Source organism: Polypterus senegalus, chromosome 13 (assembly GCF_016835505.1).
Source record: "Polypterus senegalus isolate Bchr_013 chromosome 13, ASM1683550v1, whole genome shotgun sequence".
Classification (NCBI taxonomy): domain Eukaryota; kingdom Metazoa; phylum Chordata; class Cladistia; order Polypteriformes; family Polypteridae; genus Polypterus; species Polypterus senegalus.
The window spans coordinates 101,004,171-101,023,628 of NC_053166.1; the positions used below are offsets into that span (position 1 = coordinate 101,004,171).

The 19,458-nt window shown below is 38.0% G+C and overlaps 1 protein-coding gene and 1 long non-coding RNA gene across 2 annotated transcripts in view; one reads left to right on the top strand and one right to left on the bottom strand.

Moving 5' to 3' along the window:
- Positions 1–19,458, top strand: part of arhgef3l (Rho guanine nucleotide exchange factor (GEF) 3, like) — a 285,898-nt gene that overhangs the window by 152,459 nt on the left and 113,981 nt on the right. The window contains exon 3 of the mRNA XM_039774983.1: positions 12,511–12,573. Within this exon, the coding sequence (XP_039630917.1) occupies positions 12,511–12,573 (63 nt within the window). The remainder of the gene's footprint in view (positions 1–12,510; positions 12,574–19,458) is intronic.
- The window catches only part of LOC120542477, a 57,356-nt gene that overhangs the window by 1,768 nt on the left and 36,130 nt on the right, over positions 1–19,458 (bottom strand). The window contains exons 2-3 of the long non-coding RNA XR_005636183.1: positions 577–639; positions 321–482 (exon numbers count right to left, since the gene is read on the bottom strand). This is a non-coding gene — a long non-coding RNA (uncharacterized LOC120542477). The remainder of the gene's footprint in view (positions 1–320; positions 483–576; positions 640–19,458) is intronic.

A 19,458-nucleotide genomic window follows, 5' to 3' on the forward strand; every position in this document is an offset into this window, starting at 1 on the left:
CTTGCCCTGTATCTAAATTGGTGCTGCTTATTTTGGTTGCACATTGACAACAGTGGGACCTGAAGAAAATTAAGCCAAATCAGAAATTGCGAATTGTCTAAACAAAGCGAGTCAATCCAATTTTCAGTATGCCTAATTGCTATCAGGTTCCTAACATGGTCCTCCAAATCACGTGCTTTCTCGACCAACTCTAAATTAACTAAGCACTTTTGACTGGTGAAGATGTTTGTATTGTCGGCTGGGAATCCTGAAATGTGCATGCTGCAGGACATACAACATATAAACATGCTCTCAATGGGAAGAGAACTGATAGAACTTACATTTAGTGCGGAGTTGTTTTCAGCTATTTTTTTTTCACTCTGGTGTTTGTGAAAAGTTACGTCCATGTAGGAGACAGTGCTGCTCTGTGCTTCTGCTCACTGCTGTTCTGAACTTCCGCTCTCTGCTGCTCTGTACTTTTGCCGATTAATTCTTTCCCGTTTCTTACAGTAAAAGCACACAATTTCACCCACAATGAGTACTCATGACAATGTAATCCACTTGCTTACTACTACAAATTAACAAAAAGCTCACTACCATATTATCCATCAGTTTGTCTCAGTTTAAGCTTCTTGTGGGGTGTCTATGACTTGGCATCATCTGAAAGAGAGCAAAGTGATTTTTAATTTTGTTTCCTTTTTTCTTTGTATATTTAAAGAATATACAAAAAAAACACCACAAATTTACAATTCTGAGTTTGGCATTCATTTAACTAGATTGTCTTATCTTGTTTTTCTGTAACTAGCCATTTCCTGCGACTCTGCCAAGGTAGTAGTGAAACGGGACAAACTTTAAAAATCGATAAACAAAAATCTATTGCGAGACAATTTACACTCCAAAACAAAGAGGTAGACCGACTCCCCATTCCTACATCATGCTTTTCTCTTGCGACTTTTCCCAAGTTTTTTGATTCCATCGGAAAAAAAAGATTTTCGGTTGCATCTGCAACCAATTTTACACCGCATCAATGACTTCCTCATCACTTGCAAATCTTCTTCCCCTTAGCGCTTCCTTTAGTTTCCAAACCATGCTCTCAGCCTTACTTTCCGGTTTGTGATGATGAACCCAATTTTCACCTACAGTAACAATTTCCTGTAAAAATCCATCTCCCTCGCCACGATAACGGGCCGCAAGTTTAACAACTTCCGCAAACAATAAGGTATCACTGCCCTCATTTCCTCCTTGGTGCAGATCGACAATGGAGCTATCATGTTTAACGGTCTCCTACACTCCAACGAATAACGCGGGAATAAGAGTTACATGTTGTATAGAAGTGTTGGCGACTACACTCATTCAGCGCAGGATACGAGCAGTGTTACCAAACAATAAAAACAGAAATTGAAATAAATCCCTTTACTTTTTGACCTACCTACCTATACCTACGTGTGTGTGTGTGTATGTATATATACAGTAATCCCTCCTCGATCGCGGGGGTTGCATTCCAGAACCCTCCGCGATAGATGAAAATCCGCGAAGTAGAAACCATGTTTGTATAGTTATTTTTATATATTTTAAGCCCTTATAAACTCTCCCACATTGTTAACATTATTAGAGCCCTCTAGATATGAAATAACACCCTTTAGTCAAAAGTTTAAACTGTTCTCCATGACAAGACAGAGACGACAGTTCTTTCTCACAATTAAAAGCAAATATATCTTGCTGGCAAAGAAAAGCAAACAATCAAAAAATCAATACGTGTGCTTTTAAGTTTGCCGCGGCATTTTTTAGAGTAGCGTCAGTATCTTCTAAGCAAACAGCCTCTGTGCAAACAGCACCTCTGCTCACACCCCCTCGTCAGGCGCAGAGAATGTCAGAGAGGGTGAGAGAGAGGCAGAGACAAGCAAACAATCAAGCAGTCAAAAGAATAATCAAGCATATCTTAGAGCATGTATTACATATTAACTAAAACTCCTCAATGCTATGATTGGGTAGCTTCTAAACCATCCATAATAGCGTCCCTTGTATGAAATCAACTGGGCAAACAAACTGAGGAAGCATGTACCATAAATTAAAAGACCCATTGTCCACAGAAATTAGTGAACCAGCGAAAAATCCGTGATATATATTTAGATATGCTTACATTTAAAATCCGCAATAGAGTGAAGCCGCGAAAGACATCGTTATTTCTCACCACACACTCTTTATTTACAATATATTTACAATTTAACGTGCACTCCCCAGTGCCTCTTGCACTGATTCCCCCAATGTCCACCCGACATCCACCAATGACTGGAGGTAGGCGGCCCCTTAAATTGGAACCCGGATGGGCTCCAGCTGCTTCCCGGCACTCCTCCGCAAACACGCTCCACTGTGGCGGAAGTGCCAGCTGCACACCCGGAAGCCATCTGGGTGTCCCCCGTCTTCCCCCCAGCACTTCCTGGTGTGGCAGAAGTGCTGGGCTCCAGGGATATCCAGGCACCGGGGCGCCGCCTGGCGGTGGCCATGGGTCCCTACAGGGCTGGGCTTCCAAGCCCTTAACCTGAGGCCCATAACCAAGGCAGACGCCACCGCGCCTCGCAGCGGAGAAGTAGTGTGTTAAAGAAGTAATGAAAAAGAAAAGGAAACATTTTAATAATAGCGTAACATGATTGACATTATCATGAGTGTTGCTGTCATATATATGCCTGCCTAAATAAGTCACCTCGCCGCTCTTACTTTTTACCATTCATTTAATCATGGCTAATGGCGGAAAAATTCTAAAATGGAAGGAGGATTACACTGAGTATGGCTTTACCAAAACAATTATGGATGGAGAATCGATTATTCATAAAAGCTTCAATTGGTGATCTGTTTTTCTGTGTTAACCTCATATTTTGTCATACTTCTTCTCAAACCAAGGTGGTGCGAGGGTAAAATGAATAGGGATGGGCTGATCAAAGTAATCAGTGTACCAGGAAATCATGTGTTGACAAAAGTTCCCCTTTGCTTGTAATGCAAAGTGTGATTAAATGCATTATTTTTTAACGCGTTATGGAGCACATGCATCGAAGCTTCTCAGCTGTGCTTGTGCTAAGAAAAGGAAAGATTTTAAAAATAACGTAACATGATTGTCAATGTAACCTTTTGTAAGTAGAGCCTGGAGGATTCAGTGTGGAGAAACTCTAGAGACAGCGTGTGTATTAACTTGTGGATTTTTCTGTAAGTATTTGGTGGCAGTGTGACGAAGTTGCTTCGAAAGATGGCGTTAGCCGCAGAGCTCAGCTCAGAGCGAAATGAGGGTAAATGGGAGGGAGATGACGTGACTCCCCACCCGCCTTAACTGTCAATCCCCACAAACACAGTCTCGGAATTTGCATAAGCACACCCTTAACCTGCAATTTTAACTTGGTTACAAAGTGATCAAAACTCTCATTTATATCCTGCGTCCTCTCATTAAACTTGTATCCCGCATTACCTGTGGGCATGAGAAACACCAGCGCAGCCTGTCTATGAACTTAAAGTTTAGGTTTACACCTTGCTTTCTTTCCGAGTAGCAGCACTCATTAATATGGTAGTATATGTCACTCGCTCGCTTCTTATTGTTTCGCTGCCTTCTCAATTATATAATGCATGTTTTCTTCAGTGCTTTTTGGAGGTCTTCCTGGTTTTCTACGCACTGCGTTGACAGTCAGTTCATGTGATTACGTGGGAGGCGTGATGATGTCACACGAAACTCCGCCCCCCCACGGCTTTCGAGCTCAACTCCATTACAGTAAATGGAGAAAAATACCTTCCAGTTATAACCATTACGACTGGAATTTCGAAATGAAACCTGCCCAACTTTTGTAAGAAAGCTGTAAGAAATGAGCCTGCCAAATTTCAGCCTTCTACCCACAGAGACAGAGACAGAGCGATAGAGAGATAGATATACACACACTAGCAAAAGAACTGCCTTAATTTTTTTATTAAGTAGAAAATTAAACCTTTTTAAACTAAGGGAAAAATATGCCAATAATTATTTGTTAAGGATTTCTTTGTATACCACATTGTGAGTTCAGCCCTCCAGTTGTAATATGACCAAGCTGTGCGCTGAGCTTACTCTTGAGCATGCAACGCAAAGTTGGCCATGTGAACAGTAATCTTGTTTCAAATCTCACAGCTTGGATTGCTGCTGTCATGAATAGGTTTGAGTTTCATGGTTCGTTTCAATTACGACAGTATTTGTAGAACTTTTGTTGAAGAGACATTCGGCATCTGTCAAGCGTTGCAAGTATACAACCAGTTTTATCGATAACTTCACATCCAGCTTTTGAGAGTTGAAACATTCATAAACATCAAAGTGTCCACTACTGAAATCGTCACCTGTGAATCTAAGATGTTTAAGAGGCATTGGTGGTTGTCCAAAGGTGTAAAATATTTGGCCATTGCGGTACACTTGAAAACGACAACCGAACAATTCAGTGGCAGCCATCAACTCATATGCAGATGCATAGGTGAAGGGCTTAAGCATTTCACTCTTCTAGTGCTTCTGTGTAGTATAATTATCTCCTGTACCGTCATCAGTCCACACCTTGAACCTGTCCCAGGCATTCAATACATAAGACACAATGTTCCACCGGATATCAAGAGTGAGCCTGATATGGCCGTGCAATATGTAACAAAGAGAATGGAAAAGATAGGTGCCATCTCCGGGCATGGAAACCACTCGGTAAGTGGCAGTTCTTTGATCGATGGTGATCACCTCGATAGACATGTTAATGTGGGTATGGTTGGAATGATAAAGGAAATGGGTACCTGAACAATGTAAAGTAAGTCTAAAATACCTACACAATAACTATAATCATAATAAATGAACAGTAAAACAGCGGAGAAGCCGTGGATTAAATAAAAAGGCTGTAGTTATCAGCAAGGAGACGTGAATCCCGTGGCGAAGCAAGGAAGGGAATGTAGAGACTGGAATGACGGACTGCCTTATATAGGCAGGCAGCCAACAACGTGGGAGGCGTTGGGATGGGGGACCCAACGGCGCCTCACATGGTGACCGAGCTGCAGGCTATGGACGTATATATGTACTTAAGTAGGATTCAGTTAGCGTTGGGAACCCACATACCAAATTTCTTGAAGAAGATGGGCCTATAAGTAACAAAGACTGTTGAAAAGTTCAATATGGTGGCTGACAGTGGCGTCATACCACTGAAATAAGTATGTACATCGGTTTTTGTTAGCGCAGGGAAGCCACCTACCAAATTTCGTGAAGATGGGGTCAGCCTTCTACCTACATGGGAAGTTGGAGAATTAGTGATGAGTCAGTGAGGACTTTGCCTTTTATTAGTGATTATATATACACACACACACACATACATACATATATAAAAACCGGATTCCAAAAAAGTTGGGACACTAAACAAATTGTGAATAAAAACTGAATGCAATGATGTGGAGATGGCAAATGTCAATATTTTATTTGTAATAGAACGTAGATGACAGATCAAACGTTTAATCCGAGTAAATGTATCATTTTAAAGGAAAAATATGTTGATTCAAAATTTCACGGTGTCAACAAATCCCAAAAACGTTGGGACAAGTAGCAATAAGAGGCTGGAAAAAGTAAATTTGAGCATAACAAAGAGCTGGAAGACCAATTAACACTAATTAGGTCAATTGGCAACATGATTGGGTATAAAAAGAGCTTCTCAGAGTGGCAGTGTCTCTCAGAAGCCAAGATGGGTAGAGGATCACCAATTCCCACAATGTTGCAGAAAGATAGTGGAGCAATATCAGAAAGGTGTTACCCAGCGAAAAATTGCAAAGACTTTGCATCTATCATCATCAACTGTGCATAACATCATCCGAAGATTCAGAGAATCTGGAACAATCTCTGTGCGTAAGGGTCAAGGCCGTAAAACCATACTGGATGCCCGTGATCTCCGGGCCCTTAAACGACACTGCACCACAAACAGGAATGCTACTGTAAAGGAAATCACAGAATGGGCTCAGGAATACTTCCAGAAACCATTGTCAGTGAACACAATCCACCGTGCCATCCGCCGTTGCCAGCTGAAACTCTACAGTGCAAAGAAGAAGCCATTTCTAAGCAAGATCCACAAGCTCAGGCGTTTTCACTGGGCCAGGGATCATTTAAAATGGAGTGTGGCAAAATGGAAGACTGTTCTGTGGTCAGACGAGTCACGATTCAAAGTTCTTTTGGAAATCTGGGACGCCATGTCATCCGGACCAAAGAGGACAAGGACAACCCAAGTTGTTATCAACGCTCAGTTCAGAAGCCTGCATCTCTGATGGTATGGGGTTGCATGAGTGCGTGTGGCATGGGCAGCTTGCATGTCTGGAAAGGCACCATCAATGCAGAAAAATATATTCAGGTTCTAGAACAACATATGCTCCCATCCAGACGTCATCTCTTTCAGGGAAGACCCTGCATTTTTCAACAAGATAATGCCAGACCACATTCTGCATCAATCACAACATCATGGCTGCGTAGGAGAAGGATCCGGTACTGAAATGGCCAGTCTGCAGTCCAGATCTTTCACCTATAGAGAACATTTGGCGCATCATAAAGAGGAAGGTGCAACAAAGAAGGCCCAAGACGATTGAACAGTTAGAGGCCTGTATTAGACAAGAATGGGAGAGCATTCCTATTTCTAAACTTGAGAAACTGGTCTCCTCGGTCCCCAGACGTCTGTTGAGTGTTGTAAGAAGGGGAGATGCCACACAGTGGTGAAAATGGCCTTGTCCCAACTTTTTTGGGATTTGTTGACACCATGAAATTCTGAATCAACATATATTTTTCCCTTTAAAATGATACATTTTCTCAGTTTAAACTTTTGTTCCGTGATTTATGTTCTATTCTGAATAAAATATTAGAAGTTGGCACCTCCACATCATTGCATTCAGTTTTTATTCACGATTTGTATAGTGTCCCAAAAATAGGTGCTGACATAAGAGCTTTCTTATGGTCCTGGAATGCTGCCTCAGTTTTAGAATCCCATATCACCATATTGGAAGCTTGCTTTACCATTAAATGAGTCAAGGGCATGGTCCTCTCTGAAAAATGAGGTACATGGCAGTAATTCCTCACCGAACTGAGAAAAGCCTATACCTGCTGCTTGTTTTTCATATGGGACCTGCTAGCCTCAATTAAACCACAAATAAAAGTTTTTAGGGTTAATGCTTAAAATGATGAACTTATGAACTGAAGGACAACCAAAACATGCAATATGTGCTCTTTCCAGCTGTTTGAGTAGATGACCAGATCAGAGTAGGCAACACTATGGGCATTAGGAGCCTGAAGAACTTTATACATCAGACATAGAAAGGTGACCAAAGCTTCAAAAAGTCAAAAGAGAAGGACATGGTATTACCACTGTCCACTAGGGGGTAATGATTTTTTGTTGAGAAGGTTCCATTAAACAAATTGCCATTGGGTCTTTTCAAGAGGAGTTCATCCACTTGCGACATGGGGAAAGCATCACAGCAAGAGACTTGGTTGAGCTGAAGGAACTCATTGTAAAAGTACCAACTGCCATTAGGCTTAGGTGGTACTAAGACAATTAGAATAGACCAGAAACTAAGAACATTCCTCAATAAAACCAAGATCCAGCATTCATTTGATTTTAAGATTCACCTCTGCTTTTTCACTTCCACGAAGTAATGTGGTAGTTCCCTTACTATAACCTAAGGCTTGATAATGATGTCATGCAAAAATTACCAAATATCAACTGATTTCCTCATTTTTGACGGAGAGAAATCGCGGTTTATAGCTCTTGTCATTGTTTGGGGGTCAACTCACTACCGAAATTAAGTTTTAAAACATTAGAAAAAAATGCTTTGTTATTATTAGACAAAACAGAAGTTTTCTTCTATTTTGTAGTTCTTTGTGTATATTTGAAAGGATTGTTGTTTGTTATATTTCACAAGCTTACTTAGAACAAATAAAGTACTAACTCTCAGTCTGTGTCTGTTCGTTCTTAGGATTTTTGCACTTATTGTGCTTTTAGTTTATTTTCATTTCTTCGAACACAATAGTAAAGTTTACTCATCATAAGTTTAGTTAACATAGGCAAGTATTTACTGACTAAGTTAATGGAGTCCTGACATCTAAGATTATCAAATAGTGGCCTCTGGGTCAGAGGTTTTTATATTCATGCTCAGAGGTATTACCATGTATTTTTGTGAGTGAGAACAGTAGTGTTTTTTTATTTCTACATCTAAGAGTTTGCATTCTTTTTCAAGCACTTACTGCTATGTCAGAAGTGGAGTTTAAAGCTAAATGGTTGTAGGTGAATGATTTTCTTGGAACATCAGAAATTAACATGTCAGAGCTAGCTGTGAAGTTAGTTTGTGAGCAACAGGTACTGAATTCATGTTAAGAGACGTGAGACACAGGAAAAAAATACATAACTAAATCAAATAACTTACTACATATTTGTCACTTGATTGCAGATTCTGCATGATACAATTCACAACATACTAATTAAATTCTTTCCACATTTTCTGCTTTGATTATAAAAGTCAGCACTCTGAAGACATTCCCTTTCAAATGCAAGGGCACAAATAAATCAATCATCCATTGATTTATCATTTGCAATCTATAATAATAAAAGGCAAAGCCCTCACTCACTCACTCACTCACTCATCACTAATTCTCCAACTTCCCGTGTGGGTGGAAGGCTGAAATTTGGCAGGTTCATTCCTTACAGCTTCCTTACAAAAGTTGGGCAGGTTTTATATCGAAATTCTACGCGTAATGGTCATAACTGGAAGCTGTTTTCTCCATTTACTGTAATGGAGATGAGCTTGAACGCCGTGGGGGCGGAGTTTCGTGTGACATCATCACGCCTCCCACGTAATCACGCAGTACGTAGAAAATCAGGAAGACCTCCAAAAAGCGCTGAAGAAAACATGCATTATATAATTGAGAAGGCAGCGAAACAATAAGAAGCGAGCGAGTGACATATACAACTATATTGATGAGTTCTGCTACTTCGAAAACAAAGCACGGTATAAACCTACACTTTAAGTTCATAGACAAGCTGCCACTGGCGTTTGTAATTTAGTGCCTGCCCATATAAGGCCGTCCGTCAGCGGCAATCCAATAGCAAACTCCCACTAAATATTCATGGGTTAAGGACTGTGCTTATGCAGAGGAAGATGAGATGGTCAGGGTGGTGTTTGACACAAACTCAGCGAAACTGCGAGAGAAAGTTTTAAGTGTCAGGACTAAGGTAACATTAAATACAGCCATGGACATAGCACGAGATGGCACCAGCACAACTGGGGAACTTCGCTGCATGTACACCGAGCGGCTCACGTGAACTGACGCAGTGCACAGATAAAAGGCAACAGTTCCAAAGAGCGCTGAACAAAACCGAATTACACAATTGAAAAGGCAGCAAAAAATATGAAGCGTCTGATACATACAGGCATATTCATAAATGCTGCTACTGTGGAAACAAAGCACACGGTAGAAAAAGTCAATGTCCCGCTAAAGGAAGACAGTGTAAAAAAAAAACCGTGCATGCAGTGTGTCAGGTCTCAGATAAAGAAGAAGACGAGCTGTTTATTGATGCAGTAAGAAACGAATCGATGAATGAAACCTGTCATCTTTACAACGATTGACAAACACGGAATGTAACTTGAACACAACACATCCTACAAATACAAACCTGATTGAAAGAAATAATGATAATCAAATCCTTGATGACAGCAACACTCACAAAACAAATACTGTATATTGACAGTCATGTTAAGTTATTTTTAAAATGTTCCCTTTTCTTTTTCATAACTTCTACTTCTCCACTGCGATACGCGGGTATATATTTAAATGTATATATAAATCCCGATCTACAGTACATACTCTCGCATAGACAAGCCACACGCTGTGGCTAATTGTAGAGTCTTAAGCCTCTAATGCGGACATTCGAGGTTCGATTCGAGAGGGATGCACTGAGTATGTAGCGCTATCCGATTCATTTTACCTTCGATCTTCTTGGTTTGGGACGTATGAAAAATATTCGGTTAACGCAGAATCATGTTACGTTATTTTAAAATGTTTCCTTTATTAGCACAAGCACAGCTGAGAAGCTTCGATGCATGTCTCCATAACGCATTAAAAAAATAACGCATTTAATCACACTTTCAATTCCAAGCAAACGGGAACTTTTGTCAAAGCATGATTTCCTGGTACATCCATTACACTGATGCACACATCACAGCTACAAAAATGTTAGAGTCGGAATAAAGCGCGTTCCTACGACTGATCATTTCGACTACCTTAGATATATATAAATAGATATATATAAATAGATAGATATGACAACAACACTCAATATCAATGACAAAACAATTACATTAACAATCATCTTACGTTATTTTTAAAATGTTTGCTTTTCTTTTTCATAACTTCTTTAACACACTACTTCTCCGCTGCGAAGCGCGGGTATTCTGCTAGTCTCTAATAAAATGCTTATAAAATACTCATTTAATACCTCAATTATCAGTTATTCATCAGTTAAGGCTTTTATATACTTCATCAGTACACCTTTATGATAGCTGTTAATAGATTAGGAGTGATTGTGACACCAAGGCTGTTTGATAAGCATTCAAAGATTTTTATCCAAAATTATGCTAATTTGGTGCACTCCCAAAACATTTGGCCCAGTGTGGCTGGAGCTACAATGCTCACAGGCTGGATCTTGCCCTGGGTAAATTTGACCATTTTAAAAACAGATAAATGTGATTGAGGAAAAATTTAAGTTGAATTTTTGAAAGCTTTACAAATCTAGAGCTAGAGTGTACATTATGCATAGCTGCCTTCCACTTCATTTTAGAGACATTAATTGAAAGATCCTTTTCCCACTGTAACGTATGATCTTTGAAGAGAAGATTCTTTAAAAGTTTTTTATATATTTTTGATTTGTTGTCTGAATATTCAAGACTGACCAGTATTTCTTCTGCAATAACAATGGGTGAGAGGTATGGAAAACTGGGCAAGTTTCATTTAGCAAAATGTATTGGAAAAATTGTGTTGTTGGAAAGTGAAATTTGAAGCAGAATTGGTCATATAATGCAAAAAACATTATCTTGTATATTTGCCACCCAGTAATAAAACTGAAAGATAGGCAATGCCATATCACTTTCTACTTTAGTTCTTTGGAGAGTCACCTTTTAAATACATGTACATCCAACATTTCAGATAAATGAGGTTATAATTTAGTCTAGTTTGTTACAGAATGATTTTAATGTGTATAGGAATGCTCTGAAATAGAAAATTAAGGTTAGGAATAATGCTTATCTTGACAGTATTGATTTTCCCTGCTAATGTGAGATGGAGGGTAGACCTTCTGTTCATGACGTATTTGATTTTCATTACTGATAGCAAAATTGTGTTGTAAAAGATCTTTATATTTTCGTGTGATGTTTACACATAGATGTTTAAACTGTTGTGATAAAATAAACAAATAGATGTCCAGTGTAATAAGATATGCTAAAGAGATCACTGGAAAAGGCTCAGCTTTTTATTTGAATTAATTTTGAGTCGTTATAATTTAAAATTCTGAAAGTGCTTTAAGCACTAATGGTAAAGATATTTTAGGGTATGATACATACAGAACCACACCAATAGTGATATTTTCTGTTCAGGTTCTCTCTCAGAGGGAGAGAGAGAGAGAGAGAGAGAGAGAGAGAGAGAGAGAGAGAGAGAGAGAATATACACATATAGTATATAAAAAAATGGATTTTATACACATATACATGTGTAGAAATTTTACTTACTATACATGTATGCATATTATCTCTTTGCCCCTTTCTTGGTTGCTCATTATCAGAACAGAAACCACCACCATACCCAGCTTTTACCCTAGCTAGATAGTTAAACTGCTACTTTTTATCTTTTCATTTATAAAATGACTAGAATATGCTATTCTGCATTAAATTAGTATATTGGAACACAAAACAATTTGAAATATTCATAATACTTACACTCCCACGGTGAAAATGCAGGGATCATGTGTGTACTTATGGACCTGTCAAAATATTTTATTCGTTGTAGGCCAAACTAGCATTTCCTGTAAGGTTGTTCCTGTCTTCTTACTCACACAAGACTGTAGTTATTTTCTTACCTTTACCCATTGAAGACCAGCAGATACTCACAGGCTGTGCTCATTTTGCACACTGTGTTCTAGGGGGGTGTGAGAATTTATTTATTTATTTTTTTTAAATATACAATTTATAATAAAGGCACAAAGTGTACAATCCCACCATGAAGTCACTTTATAGCAATGGTTTTCAATGTTATTTATATAACCATGAAACCTTTCACCTATGTGACATACAGCTGTAACCGTAGACCAACCATATATGGATAACTGTTACCTGTGGTAGAAGTTTAGTTTATATTTATAGGATAATTTCCTATCTGCTTTTCTAGAAGGTAGTCGTTTTTTCAGCACTAAAGCCTCTCTATGTGGTCTGAAAAAACAGAATCCCACAATAATATTGCAAACTCTAAAATAAATCCTGACTTTTCTTTTACAGAAAAAACGTAAGCAAGAAAGTACTGTTGGACATGAACCAGTCACCTGTATCCTTGAAGACAAGGTAAAACATCTTAGTCATAATGTAAAATTATGAATAAATGTTGGCATTGAGGGCAATTGTCAGTAGGGCTGGGTATTGGCCCCGAGATCCCAATTTGATTCAATTTTGATTCACAATGCGCCAATTTAATTTGATATTAATTCTAACTTGACTTAATAAGCTTGCACGGATATATTTGAAATGCTGGCTTTTTCAGAGATTACTTAGAGAACCTGCATAGAGAACTTTATTATAATGTGACAAATTTAATTTCAGCAGTACTTTATTTGAAGGATGTCAACATGGTGAATTCATAACAAATAAATTAACATTGATTAGTAATGATCAGTTAACACCAGTATTTGGAATATGTGGAACAAAGTATCATTGCTCTTTTAAAAAAAAAAAATTAAAATTTTCACAACATGGCATTCACTCAAAATTCGCCATAATTTAACAGACATATGCATTGCCACTTCAGTCCACACAAATTATGGGGTGCTCCTTATTTTAATACAATGTAATGGCATCTACTCTATAAAACCTCAGTATCAGCTTGCGTATAATATTATAAAATGATTAAATATTTCTTCTTAAATAATAAATGCTATTCAATAACCTGTTTCATGTGTTATGAATTGCCATACAGACACATTCACCTAAAATGTTGCCAAATGTATTCCCCTATTGGACATTTAAAATAAGCCTGAATTAGTTGAAATTAAAAGATACACTTGTGTCTTTCTATAATTCTACAAGTTACATTTATTAACGTGACTGCTACTGAAGATAAGTCTCAAAAATGTGTCCTCAGTTCCTCCTCCGATGAGAAGGAAGCATTTTGAAACGAGGATTTAAAGCTGATGCTTTTTGACAGTGGCTTTAGATGAGTAGAAGAAAAAAAAAAAAAAAAGACAATGAATTGGCCACCGTGACCGTCAACTCCACTATTATCATCTTTGGGGTAGAAGTTACGGACTTGCTTCACGTTGGCTGCTTAGCACACATGCTCACATTCAGGCTGCTATGAGAATTCCAACAATTGATCACTTCCTTTGCTGGGTGAGGCATGTTGCAAGCATTTTCCGCCATAGCAATACAGTCTAGCAATGTGCTTAAAGAGAAGGAACTTATTGGACTTGCCAGCACAGGAACTTGTGATCGATGCGGTCATGTTATGGAATAACACATTGGAAATGCCTGAAAAGGTTTTTGGAATAACATCTAGTCATCTCAGAAGCTCTGCATATAAACAGTGAGGCAGCTTTCACTGTGACTGGCATGTATCACATTTGTCTGAAAACACATTTGCTACAGTTGTCTAATCACTTTTAATGCAGTGATATCCAGTTGTCACATAGGAATATGCTGCCCCGCATGTTCATCCTGTCACAAGTTAGCGCTACTCTCTCCGCTGACCTGAGAGATGTGGCGATGCTTTGCTTAAGATCTCCATAAATCCTAAATACAATAATTTCATTAATTTGCATTCTGTTTGATATAACATACAGCAGTTCAAAAACCGGTATCATTTGTCAAAAGCCCTCATTTTCAACAATGGCGTAAGGTCTTATATCTTTACAAATAAAAACTGATATAGATTGTTATTTTTTGGGAACAAGGTGAATTGAATGGCAGCTATCCACCATCTCCAGTGTAGATTGCTTAGGCTCAACTATTTTGGATGTCAATTGAGATTATGTTTACGGGCGACATAGGGATAAAAGATTTCTCAAATTTGTTGTATTACCACAGTACTTAACTTCAAAAATGCAAAGCTTACACACACCTCTTTTATCCAGTTCTTTACTGATGCACCATTTGATCTGTGTTAAGTTCATATATCTGATTTAATTATTAAAGGCACTGATGAGATAGTAAAGTACTTTATCTGTAGAAAGCCTTAATAGGTGCATTAGCAACATCCACTGGATCGGACGCCAAAAACAAAGATAAGCAAAAATCTACATATATTATTTGAATTGGATAGAGATTTTACAAGACTGATCTTGAGACTTTAAAAGTCAATATTGAATTGTTAAAATTAAAATGATTAACTGGAAAATTGATAATTTTACTCATGCCTAATTTTCATTTTGATAGAAATACAGATCTACAAAATTTTGGGCAGCCTGGAAGTGTACAGTGTCACAATTTATACCAAAGCTAAGGTGACGTGACCAGTTATAACTTCCAGTCGCTTCCTGTTTTAGGCAAATCCAGCCATCTTCTTTATATCCAGATACAAACAGAAGCTAAAGAAAAAAGCTCCAGTAATACTGTATGTGAGGTTGGACAGACTAATCAGAGGCTGCTGTCCAGTATGTGCTGAGTGTTGCTAACTGGAATGTGTTCAGGCACAGCTCTGAAGAGATTGGTGTGTTTACAGAGACAGTGATAAGATTTATTGGAAAACATGTGGATTATATTTTACCTAAATCAGGACTTTCCCAAATCAGAAACTATGGGTTAACAAATTCTTTCAGATAGACTAAACACACACATCTCTGGGTGCAACTCAGGACGTGCATCTGGAAACATGAACGATTATAAAGGCATATTGCACTATTTAAGGGGAGTTTTGAAAAATGCTAAATGATGTTATGGAGAATAAGTGAAAGCACAATTCAAGCAGTCCAATACCAGGCACATGTGGCAAGGTTTACAGATAATGACAAACTTTAAATCAACTACCCCCAGCACAGTGACCAACACTTCTTTGGCAGACAATCCTAGTAATTTCAATGCACACTGTGTGAATACCGCGAATGACAAAAAGCAGTCCAACACATCTGTAACCGGAGCTCTGCCCAGTGAGGAAACAGGACTCATTTTGTAGGAACACAATGGAAGAAAATCTTTCAGGAAAGTGAAAATCAAGAAGTCAGCAGGTTCAGATGGCATTCCAGTATGTGTTTTTAAAATCTGTGCCTATCAACTTGCACCAGTGCTCATGGTAATATTTAATATCTCTGTAACACAGTCTGTCATACCAATGTGCTTCAAAGGGCCCTGTTCCTATATCAAAGAAACCTCACCCAACCTGCCTGAATGACAACCAATATTGCATTAACACCTATTGCAATGAAGTGATTGAGCGGCTAGTCAAGAATCACATGTGTTCTTCATTGCCCAAAGAACTAGATCAAATACATTTCACATATTGCTCCAGTAGATGCTACATACAGTACTGGTCCACCTGGAACAACAGGAGATGAAATTGTGGGAATTCTATTTATAGACTACACTTCAGCATTTTATACAATAAAACTCTCTAAGCTCAATTCCAAGCTCAGGTGCCAGCATCAGAAAACTACACTGTGCACCTAGTTCTTAACTTCTTGACATTTAGTTCCCAAGTTGTTCAAACTGATGGCCACACTTCTTGATTCCTTATACTCAACACAGGAACTCTACAGGGCTGTGTTCTGAGCCCTCTGCTGTACTTCCTCTAAACATGATTGCATGGCTGTATATGACTAACATTATTACCAAGTTTGCTGATGACACAGCTCTGGAAGGCCTAATCTCTAACAATGAGCAAGCTTACCTGGATTAAGTGGAGAGTTTGTCAAATTGATGTCAGGACAACAGTCTTCTTGTGTCAGCAAGACAGAGGAGCAGATTGTGAACTTTGAGAAAACAGTTGAGGCACTAAAAGCTCCTCAATTATCAAAATGCAGGGGGAGATGGTTTATAGTTTTAGATACCTCAGTGTCCACATTACAGAGGACACGACATGGTCCAAGCACATTGACACCTTGATGAAAAAGGCACAATGTCTGTATCATCTCAAATTGCTCAGGTTTTTTAGGCTCTCCTCCTAGATAAAGAATTTCTATAATAAGAATCAGAATTAAATTTATTGGCTAGGTACATGAATGTGTCTTAAAACTGTTGGTGCAACATACAAGGTCAGCACAAAATACGAAAGATAAAAAATAAATTGATAAAATATTATGCCGCATACAAGTGGAATACAAAAAAATAAAGAGATAGTAGAATTAAAATGTCCAGGAAGTCTAGAGTGCAGGTATGGAAGAAATAAGTGGATAGGACTGGCAATCTTTGTTGGGCTGATTGGCCTGTTCTCATCTAGAGTGTTCTAATGTTCTAAAGACTGAATAGAAGCGGAGACCCGATTAGTTAGAATAACTGCAAATGGGGGATGGGTGTGAAACTTTCAGTGAAGCATTTTAGTTTTCATTGCATGTGAAGACATTTGCTGGAGGGAAGTCTTTGAAATAGGTGTTGTTCTGGGTGAGTCAGATCAGCAATGTTCTTTGTAGCCCACTTCCTTACCCTTGACACATGTAGGACTTATATGTGAGGTATGTTAAAATCTTTGATGTTTTAACAGGCTCTGATGAGGAGTGGCAGATTGGCCTTAGCCTGAACAGAGGCATCAGCAAATCAGGCAATTATATAAGAAGTCAGAATAGACTAGATGATGGCTGTGAACTGTAGAACTGGACCAATGTTGCTTGAGACAAATTTAATTTCTTCAGTAACTGCAAAAACAACATTTTGCTGATGTGCATCTTTGAAAAGAATATATATGTTGTTATTGTCCTACTTAAGGTTTTGTGACAGCACGGTGCCTAGAAACGTAGCTCTGTCATCCCAACATCTGAGCCATTTATTGGAAGTGATAGGTGAGCAGGTGACTGTTTCCTGAAATCTATGGTAAATCCAGCACTGAAAGTATCCTGACAGGAAATATTAACACCTATTAACAACAGGACTGCAAGGATGTGAAGAAAGAGGTGCAGTCAGATGAACACATTAATGGGTATGCATGTTTCAACTTCCAGGACATCTATTCCAAGCAATCTCAGACTAGGGCAAAGAAAACTATGTAAATTATCTATACCAGCCATCCAGCCTCTTCTGTGCTGCAATCATGTAGATTCTACTGCCACCTGAAAACCAGTTCAGATAGATTGTGAAGGAGTCTGTTCCACAGTCCATCAGCACCCTAATTGAGAACAGTGTCTAGAGCTATATGAATTCCTATTGATAATTTGTTTATTTTAAATTTTAAAAAATATAATATAATGCCTTCATTGTCCATGTCGTTTTATAGTGCTGGGTATTTAGTATTTATTGTCTTTTGTATTTTCTAATGCACAGTTTAGGAATTCAGCAGCTAGGCTTTACATAGGGTACTGTGTATACTTGTATTTGACAAATAAAATTTGATTTGATGAAAAGCTATCGATGCACAAAAATGCTTTCTAAAATGTCAGCACTCATTTAAAAAAAATGGCAGTGGAATGAGATATGAAAGTTTGTGAACTATTTCAAAACAAAACTAACATTCCTCATAAAACCCAAAAACAATTGAGAATAATGCTGAAAATATGCAAAAGTAAACCAGAGGAAAATAAAACTTACTTTTGTGTTCAAGTTGGTATTGCTTCTATATGTTTTATTTTTGTTTGGTAATGATAAATATTTCCTACTGTTTCTTCCCAGGTCTTCAGCGGTTGAAATAAGATGAAACAATTCTTTGTGTCCTTTTTAAAGATGTAAATTACAAATATCAAAAACTGGGATTTATAACTGAGCTAATCTTGCAAAACACTACTTTTTATATAAAAAGGTGATGCCATCAAAAGATGATAAATTCAGACTGCATAAATTCACATTTGGATCTAGAGTAAGAACAGGTTTGAGGGGTATAATAGTTTAAATCCAGTAATTATACATAATCTAGCTAGACAAGGAATTTTATTTAGATTAGATTAGTGTAGATTCGACATTATTGCCATTGTACAAGTACAACAAAATGCAGTTTAACATCTAACCAGAAAGTGCAAATAGAGTAAACAGGTGGTGCAAATAGTACATTAAAGAACAATAGTCAGCAAGGTACAATAAGGCAGCATACAAATGAGAATCTGTATTTGTATAATATTTGAATTTGCAGGTGGTGTTATGTATAGTACAAGGAAGAATATATTAATAATCGATATGAATACTAATCAATTTGTACAGATGTAGCGCTTTCTTTACCCTTTAGTCATAGGATAGCACCCTAATTTCTTAAACTCTATTTCCCTAAACTGATTTATAGAAAACCTCTTTAATTTTAAGTATGCATTTTTAGAGGATAAATTGGAATCCCTTAACTAACTACTCCCCAGTAATAATCTGCCAGCTGTTTCACTATTTGTAACTTGTACCACAATTCACAATACAAAATATGTTCCCAAAACATAAAATGTATTGACTAAATTGGAAAAATATCAAAAAATAAATAAATAAAACTATTTATAGTGCTGACCAATCAAAAATCCCACAAATCATAGATTACAGAAATTAGAAAACTCACACAAGTTTCAGTATATTTACCCTTTACAACAAATACCTTACAGGTTCAGGCAGTATACTTTAACCTTACAAAAGTACTTTTAGCAGTTTGCTTTTACCAGCACTTAAAAACATCCCACTGTTAATAAAATATAATAACCAAATCTATAATACGAGCAAACTTAATTACTAAAACCTCACATTAACTTAACAACTTTATGGGCCCACAGACACACACACACACACAGAAGACACCAAAATAAAAATATTTACACAAACTCCCCTCTTTGCAGGCCTGGTCGACGCTCGGGAATGTGGTGCCCAAAAAAAACGTTAAGGCCCATTCACTCTAACGAGCCAACATAAAAGGTCACAGTATTCACAAATAAGTGAAGTGAAAACCAGTGTCCATTGTCCAAACACAGCACTTCCACACTGTAGAAAAAAAAGATGGAGTTGCCCTGAAAGCAGGCTCACGGCAAAATGCTGCAAACGAAATGGAGCAAAACTTGTTTTTCCTCCTTGCCCGAGGAGCTGCCAGGCTTTCCTTTGGTCAAGTATCCTGTCTCTTCGCAGGCTAACCTTGCTCGT